Source organism: Salarias fasciatus, chromosome 8 (assembly GCF_902148845.1).
Source record: "Salarias fasciatus chromosome 8, fSalaFa1.1, whole genome shotgun sequence".
NCBI classification, from domain to species: domain Eukaryota; kingdom Metazoa; phylum Chordata; class Actinopteri; order Blenniiformes; family Blenniidae; genus Salarias; species Salarias fasciatus.
The window spans coordinates 14,363,931-14,388,284 of NC_043752.1; the positions used below are offsets into that span (position 1 = coordinate 14,363,931).

Below are 24,354 nucleotides of genomic sequence, written 5' to 3' on the forward strand. Positions count from 1 at the left end.
GCAGTGTGTGTGTGTGTGTGTGTGTGAGAGAGGAGTGTATGTGGACACAGAGATAAGGTGGTACTCTGGAAAGGCTTGTGAGAAGACAGAGCATCTGTCAGCCCAGTGATGTTGAGACAGGGCGGAATGACGCACAAACACACACAATCAGCAATAAAACAGGTGCAGAGAGGGAACACATTGTCACACACACACACACGGAGGCAGAATCTAGTCCGCCGCGAGGCCTGATTATGGCAGGGCAAGACGTCGAGGGACCACAGCGACAGAGAAAGGGAGTCGAAAGCAGCACAAGAGAGAATAATAGAGATATAATGGCGAGCATCAGAGCGGCGTGGCAGAGAGAGGAAGCCGGCCCGCAGGGAGGCAAAACAGACAACCTTGAGATAATCTGTGGGATGGGCAGAGGGAGAAAAATAACCTTATCGGAGCAGGGAAACAGAAGCGGTGAGAGGATGTGAAGGCTCGGAAGGGAAGGCAGTGAAAAGACGGAGACTAAAAAAAAAAACAACAACAGGAGAGCAAACAGAAAGCCGGCGAAGAAACAGAAGCACATATTCACCAAAGCCGATGAGGCCCAGGGTCTCGCCGCGGATGCGAGCGGCGCCGGACGCCACTTCCCGGATCTGCTCCACGCTCTGGACCCGCGTGCCCTCCCGGAGGGCCTGGTACAGCCAGGTGTTTCGCCGGTAAAGGTTGAGGATGTGGCACAGGGTGGAGTCCGCCGTCTCCTCCACGGCCGCCGAGGGAATGTTACACACTGCAATGCCTGGAGACAGAACACACGGGAATAACCGAGTTTACAATCCTAAACATGAAACTTTATCTATATTTATGCTTTAAATTCAGATTTGTTTGGTTTTTATTTACCTTTTATTTCATGTATTCTTACATATACCTTAAATATTCCATTTAGTTTAAATAATCAGCGCCTTTAAGCCTTTTAATTCTGCGTTCACCCTCAAATCTCTGTAATAATCCACCTTTTAGAGACCTTTTAGTGTCATCCCCGCCATGTCTGTGATTTGGCGCCTCTGACCTTGTGCTATTACTGCGGTATTACCTTCCCTTTTCCTCTCACAACTATTTTCTCTCCTCCTCTCACACTTAAGCACTTCTGCTTGCCCTCTAATGTCCTCACTCATCCCACTCTGTATCTCAGACTAACAGCACAGTCGTCTCTGGACAGCAGCAAAAAAAAAAAAAAAAGAAAAAAAAAAAAGAAAAAGCCCGAGCCGAGCCTGAACAATCAATGGCCCCTTTTCTTCTCCCTGAGAACAGCCGTCATATCAGCGCCGCCTTCTCCAGGCACGATAGCTTTTTGACTCCTTGCGCTGCAAAAGCAGAGCGCCTCCGGTGAGTGGGTGGCAGTTAGACACAGTATCTGGTATTGGCAGGGAAATGGCAGCTTTGTCAACTGTAAGAGCGGTCTGAGCCACCAGCCTGCTGATATAAGCCCGGGTAGCGGCTGACAGCTCCCCTTCCCCGGCGCGTCTTTCACGCTGCGGCTCTTTGAGCGTTCGGGCTCGCAGCAGGGCGTCCGCAGGTCGCCCCGCTATTTACCTCGGCTTCTGATACTCTGAAAAATCCATACAGCGAAAACTGTAAACACGTCGGTAAACATGTTCTGTCTGTGTTTTATCTCGACATTTCGCCGCCGTCCCTTCGGAGCGACGGGGGCAATTTTCCAAATGAGAAAACGCGGCGTCGTGATGAATCACCCCCACCAAGATTCCCCCCCCCCCCGAAATCTGATTACTGGAGCCCGAGGTATCGTGTGTCATTAACAGATGAACAAACGATCAAACAAGCAAATGAGCAGGCCCTGCTCTCCGCGAGGAAATCAATAAAACTTCGTATGAGGTACGTTTCAAAGCAACGCAAGACACATCACCTCTTCTGAGATCCTGACAATGGAGGAGCAAAAAAAAATCCCTGTGATATAAAGGCGATGAAATCGAGACAGACAAGAAGAGGAATAAAAAATCTGTGATTCCTGCAGGACGACTGGATTAATAAAGCAGGGATCTCACGTTGAATAAATGCAGCCCGTCGACATCGACACGCTCGGCAGCACGAGGCCAGATGTGTTAACAATAACAGGAAGTCTGAGGTCACACACAAGAAGCACGCAAGATATCCAGGGATAGACTCAAACGTTTCAGCCACGGCTTCTCAGTTTCTACATTTCAGGAGTAAACACATCAGGTCCAATTATTACATTTATCTAATTACTCCCAGTTATCGGATCTTTACAGTCTTCTAATCGCAGTCAGTGTCAAATCAATCAGAGGGTTATTGTAATTCTCATGTTTCTTTCGGATTTGATTCGATAACGGGGCTCTCATTGGGTTATTTTTCATGTAGAAGTCGCTGAAATGATCCAAAACTCCTCCGTAGAAATGGCGGCAGCGCTCCAGACCGCCGTGTTTGTTATCGCTGCGCGTGTGTTTCATGCTCGGTGTTCAAAGTGCAGCTCCGGAGACTAATTGAGGACACCTGGATGTGGGCAGAGACTAGAAAGGCGACCCTTTATTCCACACTCACACACTCACATACACACTCTCGCTTTCTCTCAACATTTTGCTTGCTCGCTTTCTTTTCTTGGTCAGATCAACGTTTCTGCTTTTTGTATTTTTGCAATGGAACTGGATTTTTCTAACGGTCTAATGAGTGAAACGATAGCGAGTGTGTACCCAGCTCTCCGGCAGCCTTGATGTCGATGTTGTCGTAGCCGCTGCCGATGCGGATGATGATACGAAGAGCTTTAAACTTTTCCAGGTCCTCTCTGGTCAGGGTGATGGTGTGGTACATCATGGCTCCCACCGCCTCATTAAGCACCTGCAGACACACACACACACACACACACACACACACACACACACACACACAAGCACAATGGAATCGTTCCACTTTCCACAATTCATCTCTGTTTTCCGCACAATCCATTTGTCCATTCAGCTATTAGGAGTCATGCAACACTTGGCCCATCACTCCATTTCATAAGAACCCATGACAATCACAAGATCACATTCCTTCCCGAGGAGTCATGAAAATCACATGTCTGGCATGACTCTGGACATTTGACGATCCACATTTCATAGCTGCAGAAACTGCAGGCGTCACATGCCGGCTAGCAGCACCGCCGCGGCAGTTTTGCACGATCAACACAATTACAGGCGAACGCTATCGACGGAGGATCAGACCGAGAGAGGTCACAGCAGCCACCGGTCGCAGGTCAAACCGTTTTGAAACACCTACAGCGGCAATCAGCAGAGTCCAGTTTTGCACATGACAAGTGTTGGAAAAGGCAACATTTGAAAATGACTTGTGCTGCTTTTTTTTTATTTAACAGAAATATGGATTAGTTTTGCATTAATTTTACAAAAAGGTTTTTAAAAAAATCTACATACACGCATGAAGGTCTAAATGAATCAGATTCAACTTTCCATTCATCTGTGTGTTTATTCAAACAGAGTTTCTTTACAGCCTAGCTTCACACAGAGGAGTCATAATATACAGTGGATGGATAAAAAAGGAGAAAAAATTGATGAAATATTAAATCCCTGAAACAGATCAGTGTATAAAATATCATATTAAATAATAAGCATCAGCATATTCATGTTTAACCTTGAAGGCAAAGAAATACAATGTTCAAATACATACACTGATTAAACATGAGCAAGTGTTTGGCTTGAGCAGCCTTAGAAAATCACCTGAACGCTCAGGGAGAACATGTAAATCCCCCACTAAAAAGAGCCCAGAGCGCGAGGAGTCAATCCTGGCTGTTCTCACTCTGAAGCGACAGTCCACTTCTCCACAAAGCAGCCAAAGTTAATCCTCTTCTTAGCGCGGAGCACTAAAACGAAACGCGCTTACATAAATAATTCACCAAAATATTCAGAATTCTCTCACCTCCGGGCGTCGGCGGCTGAGAAACACCGCTCGCTCCGACTCTCAACACGGACAAGGTGACCCGGCCTCCTGAATTAGTCAGATGTGGATCTAAACTATTCCCCCTTCAGTATCGGCTCGGGCTCCGGCCCCTCATCAGCGCCTAAATAACAGCTTCACATTCACCTCCAGCCAAACCGCATTAGCTTTTCCCTGTGATTAGCAGATTAGCTCTGAATTTCCATACCGCTTCTATTAGAGCGGCGTCCAGGACGGGCCTCCCGGATACCGGTTCAAGGTTAAAACTCGCTCACGACCGGCCAAATCGCACGCAGTTTATTCCATCTGCACGGAGCCCGAAGGTCCCGAGCTGCTTTTGAGCTGGAGACAACTTCGTCTGGCAGTTAAATTGTTTTTTTTTTTTTTCTTCTTCTCCGAAGGAAACTTCACTCCGAATCTAGTTTACTTTAATGGAAACTCTGACTTAAAGTATATCAACCTCTCCACTGTAACAAAAGCCTCGTTGCTTTTAGCGTCTATCATTTCTCACAAACGCCTGGACTTTCCAGAGGAAGGCAGAAAAGCCTCCCGACCGTCCTCGGAGAGGATAATGTTGCAGTGGAGTTTGGATTGGGCGATGCACGTACTGTAAGTGTGTGTTTGCCTCTGTGGCTTCTCTGGCAGAAATGTTCTGGCTATGAAGTCATCCCGCTGGTGGATATACTGGAGATGACAGCAGAAAACACACTTTTTCCACCTTCTGCCGTTTAAACTGTTCTTCCTTAGAGCTGAAGCGATGTGAAAGCTTCAAACGACGCAGCAGGACGCCGCACAATAATCTGGGTTATGAAAAGAAGCCCGTGACCCCTTGTTGATTGCCCCGTTTTAAATCCACTTCATCGCTGAAGCAGAGATGTGAACAAGAAGAGAAAACAATTCAAAGGGGAAGTGGTCTCATGTGTTAATGACGCTAATGTTGCAAAAACAAAGCTATAATTGTAAAATAACACCTGTGAACCTGAGGGAATAGAGACTTAAAGCAACAGTCCACCTGAAGAGGACGGGTTAGGAAGTTTAACAGAATCCTTCTGCACAAAAACAGCTTTTCACAATATGCAAGATCCAAACCAATATCAAGCTTTTTTAATTTTTTTTTTTAAAATATATATACTAGCATCAGCTGACCTACAGACCATGTATTCACACACTTGTATATCTTTATATTTTAAATACATGAAAACGTTGGGGTTTCCAAAATTCTTAAAGAGCCTCTCAAGCATATATTTGAATTAAAGCGAATCCAGTTTTACTTGTGTGTGACTGAATCCTCCAGCGGCCGCCTTCTGGACCGCTCTACTCTACGCTATTCTTGTTAAACTAGTACTTCTGTGCGGCTCCTGCTTTATTGTCTACATTACCACACTGAAGAAACATGAACAATGATTCTATTGAAACTGTATTTCTTAAAAAACATTAATTCAGGACATTATTTCAAGCATTATCATTTGGTGAAGAGAGATTATTTCAGGCTTACTGAATAACACCGAGAATCGGAACAGTGCCGATCATCAAGAGATGCTAATTTGTTACACAACTGAGTATAAGATCCGTATAGAGAAGGCATACAATGAAGACACTTGATGAGGACTTCATTATTTTGTAGCAGTCAGTCAAACAGCGCTGTTATATAAGCGGAGAGCGGCGGGCTACAGTGTAACAGTTCGCTATTGACTCCCTGCCATTTGGGCCGCGATCCAACTTTTGCAATCCACATGTGACTGTGAGCTGCGGCGGCGGCGGCAAAGCCGAGGGACCGTTGACCTTGGACGGGGACGCTGGAGCGCAGGTGCTGCATGCAGGATCCGGCCTCAACTCAAGTGGTGTAATAATTCAGTCTTGGTGTGTGTTTTGGTGTGTTTTGTCGCGTCTGCATCGCCCCAGAAATAGGAGCTTACCTGAGAGAGAGGACCGGATGAATTTCAAATTCAGCCTTTTCGTCACTCTTACCCACAAGTCCCTGCTTCGTGTTTGTGTTGGAGAGTGTGGCAGCTGCTGTCTGCCCCGACAAGATCATGCCGCAACTCCCAGTGTTATCAACGCCGCATCGCCACATCCAGAAGAAAGAAATTGGACATTTTCAATCTATACCGCCCCTCTGGGTATCTAGACTGCAAGTTATTACTGCGAGCTGCTGAATATGCTGGCGAGGTGAACATAACAATCATGTTTTTCCTGATAAGGCAGTGTTAAAACAAACAAAAAGCTACCCACTCCTCCCTTCCCCACACCGCCCAAGGTCTTTGATTGAATTGATCTCTATGCAAATGCTTCTTTTTTAATATGTCCCATTTTCATAAAAACAGCGCGAGGAAAGATGTAGCGGCTCTCACTCCGTCTGCAGATGGAGAGATAGCACTCGGGTGATACCCATCTCTGTGGCCATATATTGTTTTGCAGCCATAGCGTTGCATAAAAAGCAATAAAGAGCCTCTACAAGCCAATGTAATTACACTGCATCCTCGACATACAAGACTCTCCATTAGAACAATGGCACTGATATAGACGTGGCGCTCTGTGCCACAAAGTGACATTAAATCATAATGAAGCCACTATATTTTAACTGGCAAGTGTGCACGGGGCCAATATAACGCGCTTCACATATCAGCGCTGTAATAGAAAAAGAAAGAGGCGGTCGTGACTGAGTGGCAGGTTTCATCTCCATCGACTTCCAGCGGCTGTGATATGAGGCGGCGTGGCACGAGAGCAACGTGTGTGTGTGTGTGTGTGTGTGTGTGTGTGTGTGTGTGTGTGTGTGTGTGTTTCAACTTTACCTTCTCGTGGATCTCCTGTGTGGACTGGGCGTCGCAGAAGGCGACGGTCGCTAAGTCTTTGAGGATGGGCATCTCCACGGTGCAGTCACGCCCGTCCAGCAGCGCCACCAAGGGGCGGGGATGCATCGGCCCGTTCATGATTTGGGGCCGGATACCTGGAGAGAAAGAGGCGGAAAGATTATTTTAGGAATGGTGGATAAATCCATCTAGGTAAGGACACGATTCGCAATTGTGGTACCAGCTTTACCACTGTTACACTGAATATATGATTAAACAACAGCAGAAAAGTCCACAAAGTTTGACGGCAAAACAAGCCACTTCGCAGAGCAACAAAAACAAAGCATTCAATGCAACAATCAGTAAGTGACACTGTTTTTCCAGCTGGATCCAATTCATCCCTCCTTTCATGAAAGACTTGGAAGATAATTACCTGCCATGTCTACACGCGCGCGCACTTGTGTGTACACAAGAGCTGATTAGAATATAGCAAGAAGCACGGCTTCTTCAAACTAACAAGCCGTTGTTCAATAAATCAATGCACCTCCTCAAGACTGGATTAGACCGCAGCATCACTTACTAGAATCCACTCCTCCATCACAGGACCAGGCGCGTGGATGCAAATAGATAAGACGCCGCCGCGTGTGCACAAGTATGAACACATGCACAAACAATACGGTCTGTAATACAAAGAGGAGCACGTTCTCTTGTGTGTCTGCGCCATGGTTTCGCACACGCATTTTTTTTTTTTTTGGGTTTGCTCTCATTCATTAGATCAAAGGTAGGGATCCAACATGTGACTCAGTGTGAGTGGAACCACCAGCTGTGGAGGAGAAGGAGGATGAGGAAAAAAAAAAAAGGGAAAGACTGCGAGCTACCTCGTTAGAAATGAGTTCAACTGCTGCCCTGCCTCAAAAGAGCAATTCATCATTGATATGGAGAGCGTTACAGAAAACACTACAAGCTTAAAACAAACCCGCAGCCGACTCGCATCTGCACTTCAGCGCACTCCCGCCTCGGTCTCCGTCCTCCTCTTCCTCCGCCACTTTTCTCACTTTAGAGTGGAGGCAGCGGAGGAGAGCCGGGCTCCCCAGCGGGCCGACCTTCTCACACATCCCACTGAAGTGAGACGTGTCGCGCCGAGAAGACAGACAATTACCGGGCCCTGCTTCATACAACGTTAACAAGTGAGGGGCATCAATATTCATGCTGCTTTTAAAGGCCCCCGTGGATGAATGGACCCCGAGACGTGGAGCAACTGTTCCCCGCTGAGTACCGGCACCCCAACACGGCGCGGGTCGCGATCCTCGGCAGCCGCGCATCTGTCTGAGTCGACACATCGGGCCAAAAGTCAGCGCAGACAAGTGCTACAACATCAACAATCCCCCTGTGGACGCTGCTGCGCGATTTCATGACATCGCCTCGCTTATCTCGTGCTTTCTTGCTCTGCGGCTCAGATCTGTATCTCGCCGCTTACCTCACTCCGTGCGAGCGTGCGTGCAATCTGCGCGCTCTTAAAGTTATCCCCCAGATTAGGGTGACGTCAGGCTCCGCGGCGGCGATAAGGAGCCGGGTAGGAAAAGAAAAAGGGAAAGTGGAGGAAAGGTGGAGGAGGACTGGCCGAGGCCACGCTCTCTGGGATTAATGCAGAGGAGGCTGATTAGGGCAGATAAAGGTGAGATAAAGAGATTTGCGGTGTGGAGAGTCGTGCGTGTGTGTGTGTGTGGCCATCGGTCGAAAACAAACAGGTAGGAGGAGGGAGAGAGGAGAAATTAAAATGTATAAAAAAGGAGCAGGCATAAAAACAGGCTAAACACTGCCTGTTAGCCCGAACAGCTCCCAGGAGGCGAATCAGAGGAGGATGAAAGGAAGGCGAGCGACGCAGATCGAACAGACGACAGAGAAAAACCCCGGCTGACAGAAAGCGAGCAGTCCAGCCGTGCAGCCTCTCAGGGCAGGAGGAGGATCGCGGCGGAGGTGTTGTCTCCGTGCGCCTCCCGCCTGTTGTCATGGTGATCACTTAACAGGCTCGGGCTGCCAGTTTTAATGCACTTTATTTTTGGCACCGCTGGCATCCGCGCCGGGAGTCGAGGTCGGAGGCACAAATGTCCGTATCCTCCTCACACCGGCGGTGCAGAGGGCGGACGAGATGTTTTCTCTGCTGACACGCAGACAGCTTCCTCCTCCTCCTCCTTCTCCTCCTCGCCATCATCCGCAGACCACCATCAACCACCACCGCGAAGCTGTTTTGCCTACTTATCACACACCCTGCTCCAGACAGGTGACATGATGGCGGGAAAGGTGAAGGGTGGCGGTGGCGGCGGCGGCGCGGCTGTCGCCGCCACATCTGCAGGTGACAGCTCGCTGAATATTAATGGCGGCACCTGGTAAAGACTGGGCAACAATGGCCCAGACCCCCATCAGACTGGTGCGGGAATGAGAGGACACACTTGTGTATTTATTTCCCGGACACAAACATAAACACGGAAACGCAACGCGAGCGGTTTGACATGTAAATACAATTTGTGGTCACGGTTATTAAAGGAAAAGTCTCCAACATAGTCGCCGCAGTTATAACCAGATACAAATCTCAGCTGACGGGAGAAGGGAAAACACCTAACCGCTGATAGATTCTCAGGGTGTCACTGTGCAGCCGTCATGAACTAAAATTTGCTTCGGTGTTGCTTTTTGCATTCCTGGCGCCATTAACGTAAACCATGATTGGGATGTATCACACTCGTGACCTTGCACATATAAAAAAAAAGACTGTGAAAAGCTCCACTTTAAGATTTCCTGGCGTAGATGCTGAATTTATGTCTTATTGGACCAAATCTCTTACAGATTCCCTTCTTAAAGCCACAATATTTTAGTTTTATTGAAATCCATGTGGCCGTAAGTCAACACATTTTTAAACTTGCAACAGTTTTAAACTTTAGATATACAAACCGTTTAATTATTATTGCCAGCTTAATACTTTGATTAAGGATCCCCAGCCTGAGACTGTACACTCATCAGATAAGTGTAATTTTTCAATTTGCGAGTTGCGTCGCAGCGATGTTATAGTTGGCTTTGTACCGACGGTTTTCTTCTGCGGTTGCCAGATGTGGCGTTTTCTCGTCAGCTAGTTGTTAAATTTCATTCCATTTAAGGACAACAACGCGGGAAGCTTTTATCGGGGCCTGTTTGTTCAGACTCACACACGAGGCGATTGATTCCAGCAGCACGAACCATCCCCAAAACATCGCGCTGCGATTGACGAATATCAAATAAATACTGTTTCTGGGGGACTCGGAGAGGCGCCACTCCGCCCTTCACCTTCTCCCTGCTTCATCAGACCGCTGGATGCTCGCTTCTCTGGGTAATAGACAGCGGTGGGTGTGCAGGTGAGGCAGGAGGGGAGCAGCGTGGCTGGCAGGCTGGTGTCAGACCCTCAGGCAGGAGTTAGATAGGCTGAACTCCGTGAATCATCCGCCGGGTTTTTCCGTGTCTCTCTGACCTTTCAGTCTCTTACTCTTTAAATTTCCCTCTTGTCGACTCTCCCTGCGTAACATTTCACACAGTCGTCTGCAGTGTCGAATATTGGCGGATTTTTCTGACAGCTCCTTCCCCGAGCCGACGTCTGTTTGCTCACTCTGTATCTGATTCCCTTTCCTTTATCTCCATTTCCACGTAAAGTTCCTCTGCTATTGTTCCCCGCCTGTCGTATAGTAATCACCGCCCCTCCTTTCCGCGTAATTCTTTCACCTCGGCTGTCATTCCTTCCATCATTTCCTTCTCCTTTCCCTGTCGCTCCGTCTCCCCGTAAGCCGGGGCTGGTGTTTGTGTGCGCGCGTCCTCCTGTGTGACAGATTGATTCTCACTCTGCTGATTTTGATGGAGAGGAGATGATGTATCTGTGCAGTTGGGGGGGGGAGGTGACAGGCTACACTCCCCTCGTGGTAAAAACTGACAGCGTGTACATCAAGCCGGTCTCCGGCAGAAGCAGTGGGTTTGTCAGCCGCACAATGCCACGCCACACTCTGATAAGTGATGCATTCATGACACCCGTTATCTGAACCTTCCCTCCTCTGTGGTCAAAACCTGACAGCGTGTTTGTGCATCTGGAACAGCCTGAGATGATAATTACGAGGATCGGCGTTGGGCTCACATACAGATCAGACCATCAGAGTTTCAGTCTTGAAAGTCACTTTTTTTTTTTTTTTTTTTTTTTTTACTTTTTCTGTTTGTGCATCCAGACAGGTTGAACAATCACGCTAGTTAATTTCTCCTAATTCACCTTCTCCAGTCGGATCTTTTATCTCAGATCGCTTGATATTTTGAGTGTCGCCAAACACAAAACACACAAAATCCACGCAAACATGATTTAACCTCCAAGGCGACACGCACTCTCTTGGCTCCCTCGCCTTAACAGTCCTGTAACACCTTGTCAGAGGCGGCACGCACAAATAAATCGGGTCTTTCAGCAGGTTCTGCCGTGTTCTCCGCGGGCTCTGCTGCAGCTGCCCGGCCTGGAGCAGCCGCTGGCCACCTGACAACAAACAGCTGTGGACTCAAACCGCCAATCCGGCGCGGATGAGACGTTCCACGCACGCGGCGCATCAGCGGTAAATATCTCCAAATGTGCTCAGCGAGCGTAGGGGAGTGCAGAGGTTTTTGGGGGTTATGTCAGAACCACAGGAGGCAGAGTGCTCTTAATTTCACTCCTCCATTAATTAATCCCCCTCATTTCCTTTCCTCTGTGTTCTCACTTCCTCTGCTTGTTGCTAAACTGTTGCCAGACTGCGAATGTGTGTGTGTGTGTGTGTGTGTGAGCGCGCGTGTGTGCGTGAGATGATTTGGGATGAGTTAATTTTCACTGAGGGAGGCAGCTGCTGTTGTGGGTTTACCTGCCAAAAGGAATGAATGCATGTAACACACGTTCACCCACATACACACACCCCTCCTGATGGGTCTGTGTAATGATATACTCAGTCAGATGTTAGTCTGGAACTAATGATTTTCTTCATTAGTGATTCATTTTTGAATCCATTTCCTCCCCTTCAGTCAACTGCAGCATCTATGGCAAATCAAGAAGTCTTAATGCACTATTTGATAGCAGCGCGCAACATATCTATAAAGCTGTGTTTTCTTGATTATTTTGGCTACGAATCAATCAAAAAAGGAAATTTCGCCTCATAGCTACTCATCGACTGCATCAAACTCTGTGTTAAAGGCAGAAAAACATCAATTCACTACTGAGTTTTTGCAAACATTGATAAAAAAAAATGTGATCTTATCTGTTCCTAAATGACAAAAACAAGTTTAATATCCAGTATATTCACCAATTAATTATTTTACTGGGATAAATAATCAGAATGAACAAAATGATTGTTTAAAACCTGCCAATGTCAGTCAGATCTTATTAGTCTTTATCTGCATGGATCTTCTAATCACAGAAGAAATCCCTTCACCTTCCAACCTTGTAGCTGTGATTAATAAACTTCAGTAACACTTGTATGCTAGCGATGCCCTTGTAATGAAATGAAAAAAAAAAAAAAAAAAATGCCAAGGATTAAATTCTAAAGAGTTGCTTCCAGTTCCTAAAAGCTCAAAAAGATTTCATCGTGTGGATGTGAGGATTATGAAAATGTGCAATACAGCTACTTTTTCAAACGGCATCAATCGCTGCTGGATATTAGGTCCGTGAAGTTTTTCCTTTTTTTTTTTCTTTTTTTTTTTTGCTCAGATCCTTCTAAAAATGTGGGGTATAGCTTAGCTAACAGGCTAAAACCAGAACATTTTGTTCATTAGAATTCAAACCAGTTGTTCAAACTGAGAACTGGGTCACTACGAAAATAATTTGGGGAAATCTAGGCCTGCAGTAAAAAGGCTTAAAACCTCTTGATGTAGATTACTTACATTTATGAGATCAGTGTTTCCCCCCAACGGTTCCAGCTCAATCTCACCGAGTCATCAGTATTTTAATTGTGATCATTCCTGTAGACGGAGCCGGGCTCCGGCTACGGGCTGCGGCTCTCGAGCCAGCAACACTTAGTCAGAGTCTGGCTGCCGAGCGGCGCACCGGGGGATGAGGCCAGAGTTTCCATTATGTGGCGAAGCGAGCGGGGAGTCTCTTCCTACCACTGGCCTCCGCTGCTGGTGTTATGTTGCTTCCAGTGAGAGGGGAGAGCGAGGGACTGGAGGGGAAACCGGGGGAAATGCGATGGAGACGAGAGAAGGAGCCTCCCGCCGCCGCCGCTGGTTACCTAGCGAAGGCCAAGCGGCAGCCTGCAGGTGCCTCCATCTTGACAACAAGGTCGGCGGAGGCTGCTGAGGACCGCCAACAGTTAAAGCCATTTACTGTACAGCGCTGAGCACTGCTGGGCTGTAACATGACACACACACACACACACACACACACACACACACACACACACACACACAGAGGCAGTTCAAGAGGAGGCGGGTGGAAATCGGCGGTGACACATGGCCGTGGACACATCTAACAACTGGAGCCAATTTTAAACAGTTTAGAGGTTGGCGAGGGGAAAAAACTGCAGGTTACCTAAAAAAAAAAAAAAAAACAACTCTTTGTTCTTTTCATTGCAACATAGATTTCATTTGGGCTCAGCTTAAAAATTCATCGTCTCTTTTTCTTCCTGAGGTCACAGGATCCTGAAAAATAAACCGTCACTAAATTAAAAATGCAGAATCAACTGCCGGCGATTAAAGATCATTGTTCTAATAAATGGCTTGAAGGCCAAACAAAAAATCTGGGCTGGTGTCTGGCTAACAGTCTCACTGCTATCGATGTCTGTATTCAAATAGGAAATGAGAAACCCTCTCACATCTGTCTATTTTATTGACAGAAAGCGATTTTGCGTGTCAGAAGAAAGTTTTCTGACTTCCAAGAAACAAGTTTCATTCCTCTGATGTTTGGAATTCAGGGTTTTTCAATTAAAACAACTTCAAGTCTGGACTTTCACGATTTGAATTTCTAAGTTCAATGAGACCAATAAATGTTTAATAAAAAAACCGCCTCACTTTAGGATTCTATACCATATTCATGCTCGACTAAATGCCTTGACCCCAAAAAGTGTGCAACGCATGTTCCTGTGCATGCACGAGTTGCAGAAGGCGAAGCGGGATCTGCACGAAAACACAAGACAACAGCAACGCTCTTGTAGGGACGCGGCGGCTAATGAATAGAAAAGCGACACACCGCCTTGGCGAGCGGCCAGGAGCGAGACGGCGAGGTTAAGGAGAAGCCCGGCATAATGCACAGATGTGCCGTTAGGTCAAACAACGCTTTGTTTTTCCTCGCCGGAGTTTCCTTCCACTTGGCGTGGCGCCCTGCCAGAGATCCGTACTTCTGGTTGACTGGGACTGAATTACTCTTTTACTTTCCTTTCCTCCTCACACACACACACACACACACACACACACACACACACACATACACACAAGACCTGTCATAAACACACACAAGCCCTTCATCTGCCTCTGACAGCGCGAGGTCACTGCGTGAGTTGTAGTGGTGGAAGAAAGCGGGGGTGAAAGCGGGTGAGGTGGGGGGTGGGGGTGAGGGGTGGGGGGGGTGGGGGGGCGGGCATAAGCACCCTTTGTTGGCAGCCTCATCGCTGCCCTCCCCTCCCTTCACTTCCCCAAAAGTAGCACACAAAGGCCACTTGTCCCGCGCTGCCAGTGCCCCACCCCTGTCACCACCCGGCTGCCCGCCACACCAATCCCACTCCGGCCAAGAAAACGAGCGCACGCCTGTTTTAAATGGTACCCTGTGTGTGTGTGTGTGTGTGTGTGTGTGTGTGTGTGTATGCGTGTGTGTGTGTGTGTGTGTGTGTGTGTGTCAGGGCCCGCACTCCACCGCAGGACAAAAGCGGGTGTCAACAGCATCCATGGCACAACCACACCGGACCTCCCCTCCTCCCTCCCCGCCCCCCTCCCCTCCCCCCTCCCCTCCCCCCTCCCCTCCCCTCCCCTCCCGCTCTCTTTTTTCCCGCTCTTTTATTCCTCGGCGTTGCCCCGGGCTACAGAGCGCGCCGGGAGCCCGAAACCGCGGCGACGGGCGACAGGAAGAGCCAAACGCACCGGCGGAGGACGGGCGGACCTGGAACCGGCAACGCTGGACCACTTTCCCATCTTGCCACACACACACACACACACACACACACACACACACACACACACACACACACACACACACACACCCGCCTTTCCCCAGCCACCTCCTTCCCTCCCACCTCCCACATGCCAGACTTTATTAGACATCCAGAAAAGAAAACAGGAAACATGCTGCTTGCCTGGAAAATGTTGTCTCCACATTCTTCGGCTTACAAACTACGCATCGCGGCAAAAAAATTAAAAAAAAAAAAAAAAAAAAACGCACACGAGATGACCGGGCTGGAAACAAGTGCAAAAAAAAAAAAAAAAAAAAAAAAAAAAAAAAAGAAAGAAAGAAAGAAAGGGGACAAAAACACAAAAAGTGGAAGACCCTTTGCAATAATCCAAAAAAGGGTATCCCCCCCCCCTCACTGTTCTTCTTCTCCTCCTCCTCTTCTTGTCCACCCCCCCTCCCCTCCCCCCTCCCCCGAAGTTGCTCCTCTCGCTCGGCCCCTGTCGGCGAGGGGAAAGGGGTTTTTCACGGCGCCGGCTCTCACTAAGCCCCCGGCTGCATCATCTCCAGTCCAAGCCTTTCAGGGCTGGGTGGGGGGGGGGGGGAGCGCCGTGCACCGCCGCGTCCTCAGGAGCACTCTCACACACACACGCACGCACATGCACACACGCACACACAACACACGCACAGGTTGGTGCTGGTGATCGGATGGTGAGAGGGTTGGAGAAGGAGGGGGGAGAAGCTTTTGTCCTTTTTTTTCCTCCTCTCTCTCTCTCTCTCTCTCTCTCTTGCTCTCTCGCTCTCAAGTCTCCCAGGAAGAAAAGGCTGCGGTCAGGGAACGCGATGGCTGGAAACTCTCTCCTGCTTCCTCTGCTGTCAGCTGCGCAACATCTATTCACAGAGCGCCCCTCTCTCTCTCTTTTTAGCTCTTTTCTCCCGCCTTTGTCTTAGCTGATAATAAACCAGAAGCGGCAGAAAAAGAGAGAAAAAAAAAAAGATCTTGCAGCAGGAAAAAAAAAAAAAAAAAAAAAAAAAAAAAGAAAGAAAATCAGTTTGAATCAGAAGTGCCAGCTTGAACATGCAGAGCTGAGCTCTCTGGGCTCGCACAATTTACTCTCCGGCAGCGTTGACTTCATAGATCCGCACACATAACACACTCAAGCACAAACCCTCCTCCCTTTTTCCCTCCTCCTGCTTCTTCTCCCCTTTTTTTTTTTTTTTTATGTTTTATTTCTGATCTGGACTCCAGTGTTTTGAGAACGCCTACCCGGTTCCCCCCCTCTCCCGCTCCGCCACAGAGACACAGTGCTCGCTCACAGCCTCACCTCCCTTTCCCTCACAATTATTTGGGGTTTTTTTTTTTTTCTTCTGCATCTCCACTTTCATCTAGACCTCAGCGGCTCTCCTCTATCACCAAAAAACATACGCATGCACACTAACTCACGCATTTTTTGGGGGTTACCAGAAAGGAGGGATTGTGACAGCGAAGCACACACACTCACACACACACACACCCCTCCCTGTGAAATTGAAACACGCATACATACTATTAACCACAAGAACAATGCAACATTCAAGCCACTCCAGCAGTAACATTACAGCTGTAGAGTTGGCCGTTTTTCACACCATCAGGGAAGTCATCAGAGCTGAGGGTGTTAAGTTCACAGTTTTGTCCCTGGAGGAAAGAGAGAGAGAGAGAGAGAGGAGGGGAGCGAGTGACTGATCGCTCCGCTGAATGACTGCGAAGATGAGCAGCTAAAAACACATTATTTAGAATAACAAAGCAGCCCGAGCTCCCAGGACACCACTGTACACACACACACACACACACACACACACACACACACACACACACACACACACACATAGCCTCCTGCCTGCATGACAACTGTGACCAACACACACAGAGTCCGGCATGGTCACACACCACAACCCATTATCGGCGGCAGTAAAAGTGGATAGGTGGAGCAGCCCAACCAGTTTTTGCTCCCAGGATGGGCGGACATGTCGACTGTGATGTTTTTTATCTATATAGATTTTTTTTAATCTGTAAGCCACAATGACGAGCGCTCCCTTCCCTTTCAGTGTGTTTTTAACTTTCTGTGTATTTAAGTGACGATCGGGGTTGATGTTTCTCGACAACAAGATCCCCAGGAGCGGAGAGGAGCGGTGCCATCCCAGCCACATCTGACGGAGTGTGTGACCATCGAGGGCAGGAGCAACCCACTTCCTGCCAGCCAGACAGTCAAGACGCACACTCTCACACACACACACACATTTGATGGAGTGTGAGGACACGTCGGCCGCCCCTGTGATCTTTCTCTTTTCAATAAAATAAGAGAACAGACTGACAGCAGTAAGTTAATATGTCAGGTGGAAGATCACAAAGAGACCGTCTGTGAGGTTTGGAGAATTCTCAGAATGACAGAAGGAAAGGTTTATCAAGGAAGTCGAAATTCACGATTGGACATGGTGAATCCCCACTCAGCAGGTCAAAAGGTCACATCGATGGGTGCAGTTCAATTTATCAAGAAGAACTGAATTTGAAATAGTTCTGATAAGTAAATGAGGGTCTCGGCCGCTGTTCCTCTGCATTAAAAGACATTCAGATCTGCAATTCTTCAACTCTCTTTTCACGGATGCCGTCAAACCGTCGGTGCAAAGAAAGACGAGCTGCCAAAAAGCTTCTTAAACCAAATAGATGATTCAGAGTATTAGATAACAGAATTCTTGTCTTTCAAAGAATCCTAAGGGGAAGGTCTGCCTGCAAAGACATGCAAATATCTGCTTAATATCTTTACGCTGTTGAAAACTGGTAAAATAAGAATCCATTGCTGTCTTGTAACATAAACTCCAGCTGCTCAAGGAAAATGTGGGGCTTTTTGAGGACGAAGAGTGTGAGGGACTGGCAGAATTTCCTAAATTCTTGCCGGAACTGTTAATTTCTTCATTTCGGCTGGTCTGCAGAGGGGAGAGGTTACATGCAGCCACAGGCCCAGTGCAAAATAACAGATACACGCTTTTTAGTCCAGCAGTCGACATGCCTGTCGTTACATGTTTGGAAGGCGGTGGGGGGGGGGGGGGGGGGGGGGGGGGGGTCGAGTAAACACTAATGAGAACAGATTGGCACAGCAGCCCCCACCCCACACACACACACACACACACACACTTCCTCTTTCAGATGAAACGCAGCCAGATTGAGTCTAAAGCAGGACCGACTCTACATCTGCTCATCACTCAGGCCCCGGTGCCATGACACACCGCCCCAGCTCCACCTAGCAGCACCGCCGTTCAGACCGGTGCACGCAGCTAAAACAGGATCGCACGACCTGAAAATCAGACTGCATTTGCATTTTTGTTGTCTTATATATTCTGTGACCAAAAAAAGTGTACATTATTGGTGTTGAGCTGAAAAAAAAAAAAAAAAGATCTAACACTGAATCTCAAAATATTCAGCGCCATCAAATCAGCAAGTCAGATTTTTATTTTAAAATATATTTGAATTGCATATCTACTTTCGTAATCCTGTTTTGTGTCTTCACTGTCTGTGACACATACATTTCCTAGGCGTTGCACGCCTGGATCGGTGGTTTCAAACGGAGGGTCGGGAACCTTTTTCGGGTGAGCACAGAAGATCGCGGCGGTCTGAGGATTGGCAGGATCAGATATGCACATATATCAGACACTTCCTACAGTCTGACTAACCTTAAAAATGTATATTTCCTTAATGTAGAGAGGCTCCTGCCGTTCCTGGGGGTGGGTGTGAACACCAAGAATTGGCTTGACTGTAATATTTTTGGCAAATGAGAGATCAGAGAGGGGATCTGCTGCTTCTGAAGAGGAAATAAAGGTTGGAAACCACTGGAAGATGTCTTTTGAAGCTTCGGCAGGTACGTTTTTGAAATACCTGTATAGGAATTTATTTGGCGCAGAATAAAAACTTGTACTATTTAAAGTTATACAGCAACATGACCATCAGCAAAAAAAAAACCTTGTGCAGCCAGAGCTATGATGCCAGCTTCTGTCTCTGAGCACAATGTTCCGCTCACCGTTTAAAATTCAGAGTTGCAGAATTCAGAGTTCAGAGACGGCGCGGCCGCCTCCCCCCTGCTGCATGACTTCTTTGAGCCCTGACCTTTAGCACAGTGAGACATCAAGAGCAGCGGTCACGCTCTGGAAGCCCCAACAAATGGCCCGAGCCTCCTTGCAGTCCGTGCGGATTTGCCGTTGAGAGGGAGCGCTCTTCTTTAACCGGGCTAATTATACTGTACGCGCCCTTTTTCCTGCGAGCGCTGGAACTTGGCTGCCGAGAGGACGCTGGATGTAGAGGTCTGTTAAATCCCCCTAAAGCACTTAAAGGGATTTTAAGAAAGCGAGTGGTAGAGCGAGCCGACCCGCCGCTCGGAGACGAGGCTCCGGCCGACCGCGGCACGGCCGGAGGTTCAGGGGTTGATTTCGGTTGGCGAACTCGGGTCAGCGGGGGTTCAGCCGAGCAGCCGGCGGATTCTCCTGGCCGGCTTTCACAGCAGATATTTCCTGCTTTAAATCCTCACCAGTGTTTTTAAATGGATTTTCTGGTGTCGTCCTGCTGCTTTGACTGTTTAACCGCTCGTTAAACTGCATTACACTCTGGAGTAGTTTTCGCGGTGAAACAGAAAAATTTGACTCAAGTTCGTTCTTGACATTTGCTTTCTCCAAATGAGAAGACAGGAGAAGTACTCGGCTCACAGGACAACAACTTTAGGCAAATAAACTTTGGATTGTTTGTGGTGGAAATGCGACCTGACCTCAGCTTGACTCATGTGCAGACCGCGCTCCGCAAGACGGGCGAGTCCAAGTGAAACGTCTCTCAGAGCCGGCGCCAATTTGCATAGTGGGAAACTGATTAAAAATCTAGACGGTCAAATGAAATCAGCATAGACTGGCTGGCACAGATCCCTCACACTACTAACATGAACGTGAACATCTGCTTTAAAATAGCGTGAGAGTGTGTGTAACAGACGTAAATAAATGGGGAAGGTGACCTTTTCATCGACTGATAAGAACGAGAGTAAAAAAAACAAAAAGAAAATGTAAATCTGAAAAGCACTGCCAGACATTTGCGTCACAGATGAAGGTTTGTAACCTGTGCTCCTGTTCAATACAAATATAAAGTCGGTTGTTTACTTTTGCAAACAGACACACTAATAAAATCAGTTTAGGTGAAGCAACTTTGATTTCCCCCATCGTGCACGCTCATTTAAAGAAGAGCCAGGTTCCTCCGCTGAGAGGCACCTGCCGCGGCGGAGGCAGTCGGGGTAAACAACCCTTTCCCCAGGCATATATGCAGACACACACATGCACACAAGACCCCCCCCCCCCCCCCCCCCCCCCCCCCCCCCCCCCCCCCACCCCTCCAACCCAACACACACCCCCACCCCCTCAGCAGTGTCCAGATAACAACCCTGAGTCAACACTGCCTTTCTGCTTTTGTTTCCTCTGCCTCCCCTCCCACGTTCACAGTCCCTGCGGATCTGCAAGGACCGGGCTGAAAAGATGCAGGGATGAGGGACAGAGATAGTGAAAGAGAAACCGAAAGAGATGGAGAGAGAGGGAGAGAGAGAGAGAGAGAGAGAGAGGGAGGGAGGGGAGGGCTAAATTACAGCATGGGAATGCAAATGAGTGTGTTTTATTTGGGGGGAGCAGAGGAGGGCAGGCAGGCTTTATTTTCCAGGCAGAAACAGCCCCCCTGTGGCCTCTGGATCAGTTGTAGCAACAGCAAGGAGAAGAAAAGCGAACATTTTCGCTCTGCCTTTTTACTTGGGGAGGAATAAAAAAAAAAAAAAAAGAAAAAAAAAGAAAAGGGAAGAAATATAACAAATACAAAAACCCACAACTCTCAGAGGCTGGCGCAGTCGTAAAATAAAATGATATTTTGCTGCGCTTTCACGCCGCCGCCGCCGCCGCCACCCTAAAGTCTTGCAAGAAACAGAGGGAGAAAGTGAGCGCGTGCGAGGGGAAGCGGGCCGAGCCAGCTGCAGGTGGTCTCCAGATGTGGCGGCTCTGGGGACAGGCCACTCCAGCGCAGTTACAGGCGACTCCGAGCTCCCCTCCTTCCCTCCTTCTTCTTCTTCTTCTTTTTTTTTTTTTCCTTCCATATCGCTCCGCCTCCTCTTTTAGTGACAGGAGCCATCTGGCCTGGCAGAGAGAGCGGAGCGCAAAGTCCCACCCTCCCAAGTGTGGCCTCTGCGTGCCACTCAACGGAGTGCACGAGTAAATAAAATGCATGCACACACACACACAAGCCAGCACACAATAACCGAACCCCCCCCCCCGCTTCCAAAAGCTGTCACATGGCTATTAACCCGTCGGAGAGGCGGCCCAGCTGTGCTCCATTAGGATAAATATGCCGGGGTCACGGGGTCGCGTCGGCCAGGAGTCAGCCATCAGATACTCTGAGGTGTCCACTTACAGCCTTTTAAAGCTCACTTTGCTAAAGACTTACAGCCATTTTCATCATCATAAAAACCTTCCTCCCTCCTCAGCCTCACCTCCCGTGCCTGCTGGAGGGGGACTCCCACCCACCCGCCCACTCCGCCGTGGCAGATGATATTTCACACTTCCTCTGGCGGCGCGGGCCTCCACCCGGCAAACCCGGCAAACGCCCCCGAAACCCGCTGTAACCGGAGGTTTTTTTTTTTTTTTTTTTTTTTAACACGACACCTGAAAACACCTGACACCTCGGAGCTCGGCCCGGGCGCCGCCAGCATCAGGCGAACACGCGCGGCGAGTTAAAGAAATGCTTTCCTGGAGGATAAACAACCTCACTTGTTTTTATTCATGTGAAAATAAAAAAATCCTCTCTCCAACTGTCGCCAATATGGCTCTTGAAAGGAATAGTTTGAGGAAAGGTTGGCCGGTTAAAGACCCGACTCCTCCCCGCAGGAACATTTGGTCTCGGTGCAGCCTGGGAATTGTCTTAAAAGGATTCTTGGGTAATTGTCTGTGCTGCAGTAGAAATTTGGAGCGGAGGGAAATGGCCTGTAATGACTGAAAGGAAACGGGGTAGTAACATAATGGTCAATGGGAGCGACGCAGGGTCAGGTTCACTCACGTATTACTGAATGAATAAAACACTCCATGTCCTATTAACATGTACAACATACGAAACAGGGGAAGGGGTGGGGAGCGCTTGGCCCTTGAGCAGTTTTTATTTATTTTATTAATTCATTATTTCAGCGTCTGCTCTCTGGCATGAAAGCGGCTTTTTTTAAGTCTCCGTCCTTCGGGGGGAACCAGCGCTCAGTTTACTCATTAGACAAATGAAGACACCATTACCAGCAAATGAGGGACAAAGAAAGATTCTAATGTCCTAAAAATGCAAAAAAAAAAAAAAAAAGTTCAATAAATAAAACAGAGTATTGAAGCTTGAAGGATTTTTTTTTTTTCATCCTGGCTGCCTACTTGAAATGTTCTCACATGGGGGATGTTCTGAGGGTCTCCGCTGTGTTTGTTGGCAACCGGGCTGAATGAATGGCAACCAGTAGCATTGATTTGCAGCACGGGCCGCAGATCAAACCGCAGGACAAAAGACCGGGCGGGAGGACAATGGAGGAACACAGCGGGCCGCATGGCGAGTGAATGACAACCGGTCGATCGGGACGACCGCAGCCGACCGCGGACGCACGGCGTTCCCGGAAGAAACGGGTTGTGGGGAGAGGAGTGGGTTCATCCTGGAGAAAAATATCCACGAACGCAAAGATTACTTTTATTCTATTTTCCTGAAAAAAAAAAAAAAAATCTTGTTCTTTTCATCTCTTCTCATCTTTTTCTGTATCCTCTACATTTCCCTCTGTCTTTCCACCCCCTCCTCAGCAGAGACCATAAAAAAAAAGTAAATATGTGCGCAAGGTAAAGCAATCGGTTAACCTTTGAAATACCCTGGCAATGAGATCTGCCGCTCTTTACTCTTTTCAACTGCAAAAAAAAAAAAAAAAAAAAATCGAAGAAGAGGAGGAAAAAAAAAAAAAACAACACAATGTTGGCCACCACTTCAGAGGGGATATTCAATATCCATGAGCTTTTTCATTTCACACTGATGAATAATTCAGGGTGACCTGCCCACCACTGAGAGAGAGAGAGAGAGAGAGAGAGAGAGAGGGGGAGGGAGACACAAAAAAAAAAAAGAGCGAAGGAGGACTGGGGAGGTGTGCAGAGGTAGTTGTCTCTTTTAGTGGATGCAGCTGTTGCTGTTCAACAAGCACAAAACTGGTCTCCTCCCCGGCTGCTGTGCGCAGAGGGAGAATTCACAGAGGAGTCGACGACGGGTAATTGGGGAGATTATATCAAAGCGAGCGCGCGTCGTCGACGTCCTGTAAACAAAAAAAAAAAAAAACTGGACGGCGAGACGGGGAATTAGGACGGTGAGGCCGAGACGTGGCTCATAAATGATCTCAACACAAACACTGCTCAGAGAGCGCGAACCGGCTGATTAAACCCAAACTAAAAAGATCGATCGGCTGCAGTAATTAACAATCAACAGTTAAGGAGGCAAAAAAGAAAAAAACAACAACAACAACAACAACCTCATGGCTCACTTTCCAAGCAGGAATAACACTTCTGACCCCGCGCAAAGGTCAGCTGCTACTATCACGTGCGCACGCACACACACACACACTTACGCAGCCGCGAACGCACACATAAACACTCAAGCTGTCACAAGCAGGGGGAGACCAGCTGTTCCTCATTCGCTCGAAGGCCCCGCTCCCTTCGCGGGTTGGCTGGCTTCGCAGAAACCATTAATCCCTCTGTGAACGCAACCGATGGTTTGGAAAGATCAACCATGAGAAAATAGCCAGGGAGGGGTAAGGAGAGGAGAGGAGAGGAGGGGGGGGGGCTTCAACAACACTTTTTTTTTTTCCTTTTCAGTTCTTTCTTTCTTTTTTTTTTTTATCTGAGATAAAACTACTGCAGTGGAAAAATAGATTTTCCTGACCATATTTCCCCGGGGACACAAACAATACAGAGGTTGAGTTGGAGATGGAGCAGCAGATAGTTCATGTAACATTTACCAGGTTCTCAGGAAACTGGAGACACATGGCAGGGGGGAGCGGCGCGCAGACAAACAGCGCGGCCGCTCAACAGGAAGTACACACTGCATCGAAGAGTTCCCCTCTAATTATAACTAACTGAAAAGTATGGCTTTGTCTCTTCTATATAAAAATACCAGTTAATAGTGACACTAAAAACACATCGTCAGAACCAGTGGAAACAATCTTCCAGTACAACTGATTTCAAACTCCATCCAGCCGAAAACCTTCACAGCCTGTCATGAGTAGGTATGGCGTGCGCTCGTGGGAGCGCGCGGCGTTGTGCGATGTCAATACGGGAGCGCAGCTAGATGGAGTGTTACACAGCAGTCTTTAATAACCCCTGACCGCTTCCATGTGAGCTGGAACCTCTCATCTGTCTCTGTTCATTCATTCGGCGGGATTAGCCGGGATGACACACACTCCCACTGACACGTGTTACCTGAATTGAGGC

General features: G+C 48.0%; 1 protein-coding gene across 8 annotated transcripts in view; it reads right to left on the reverse strand.

Moving 5' to 3' along the window:
• ctbp2l (C-terminal binding protein 2, like) overlaps positions 1-24,354 on the reverse strand; it is an 86,862-nt gene that overhangs the window by 9,883 nt on the left and 52,625 nt on the right. For 7 of the 8 annotated variants that reach the window (XM_030098103.1, XM_030098108.1, XM_030098105.1 and 4 more), the window contains 3 exons: positions 6,726-6,880; positions 2,697-2,841; positions 563-769 (listed from right to left, as the gene is read on the reverse strand). In XM_030098103.1, coding sequence (XP_029953963.1) covers positions 563-769; positions 2,697-2,841; positions 6,726-6,880 — 507 coding nt within the window. Of the gene's footprint in view, positions 1-562; positions 770-2,696; positions 2,842-6,725; positions 6,881-15,019; positions 15,121-24,354 lie in introns of those variants that run through there. The other variant, XM_030098110.1, reaches the window with a different exon arrangement.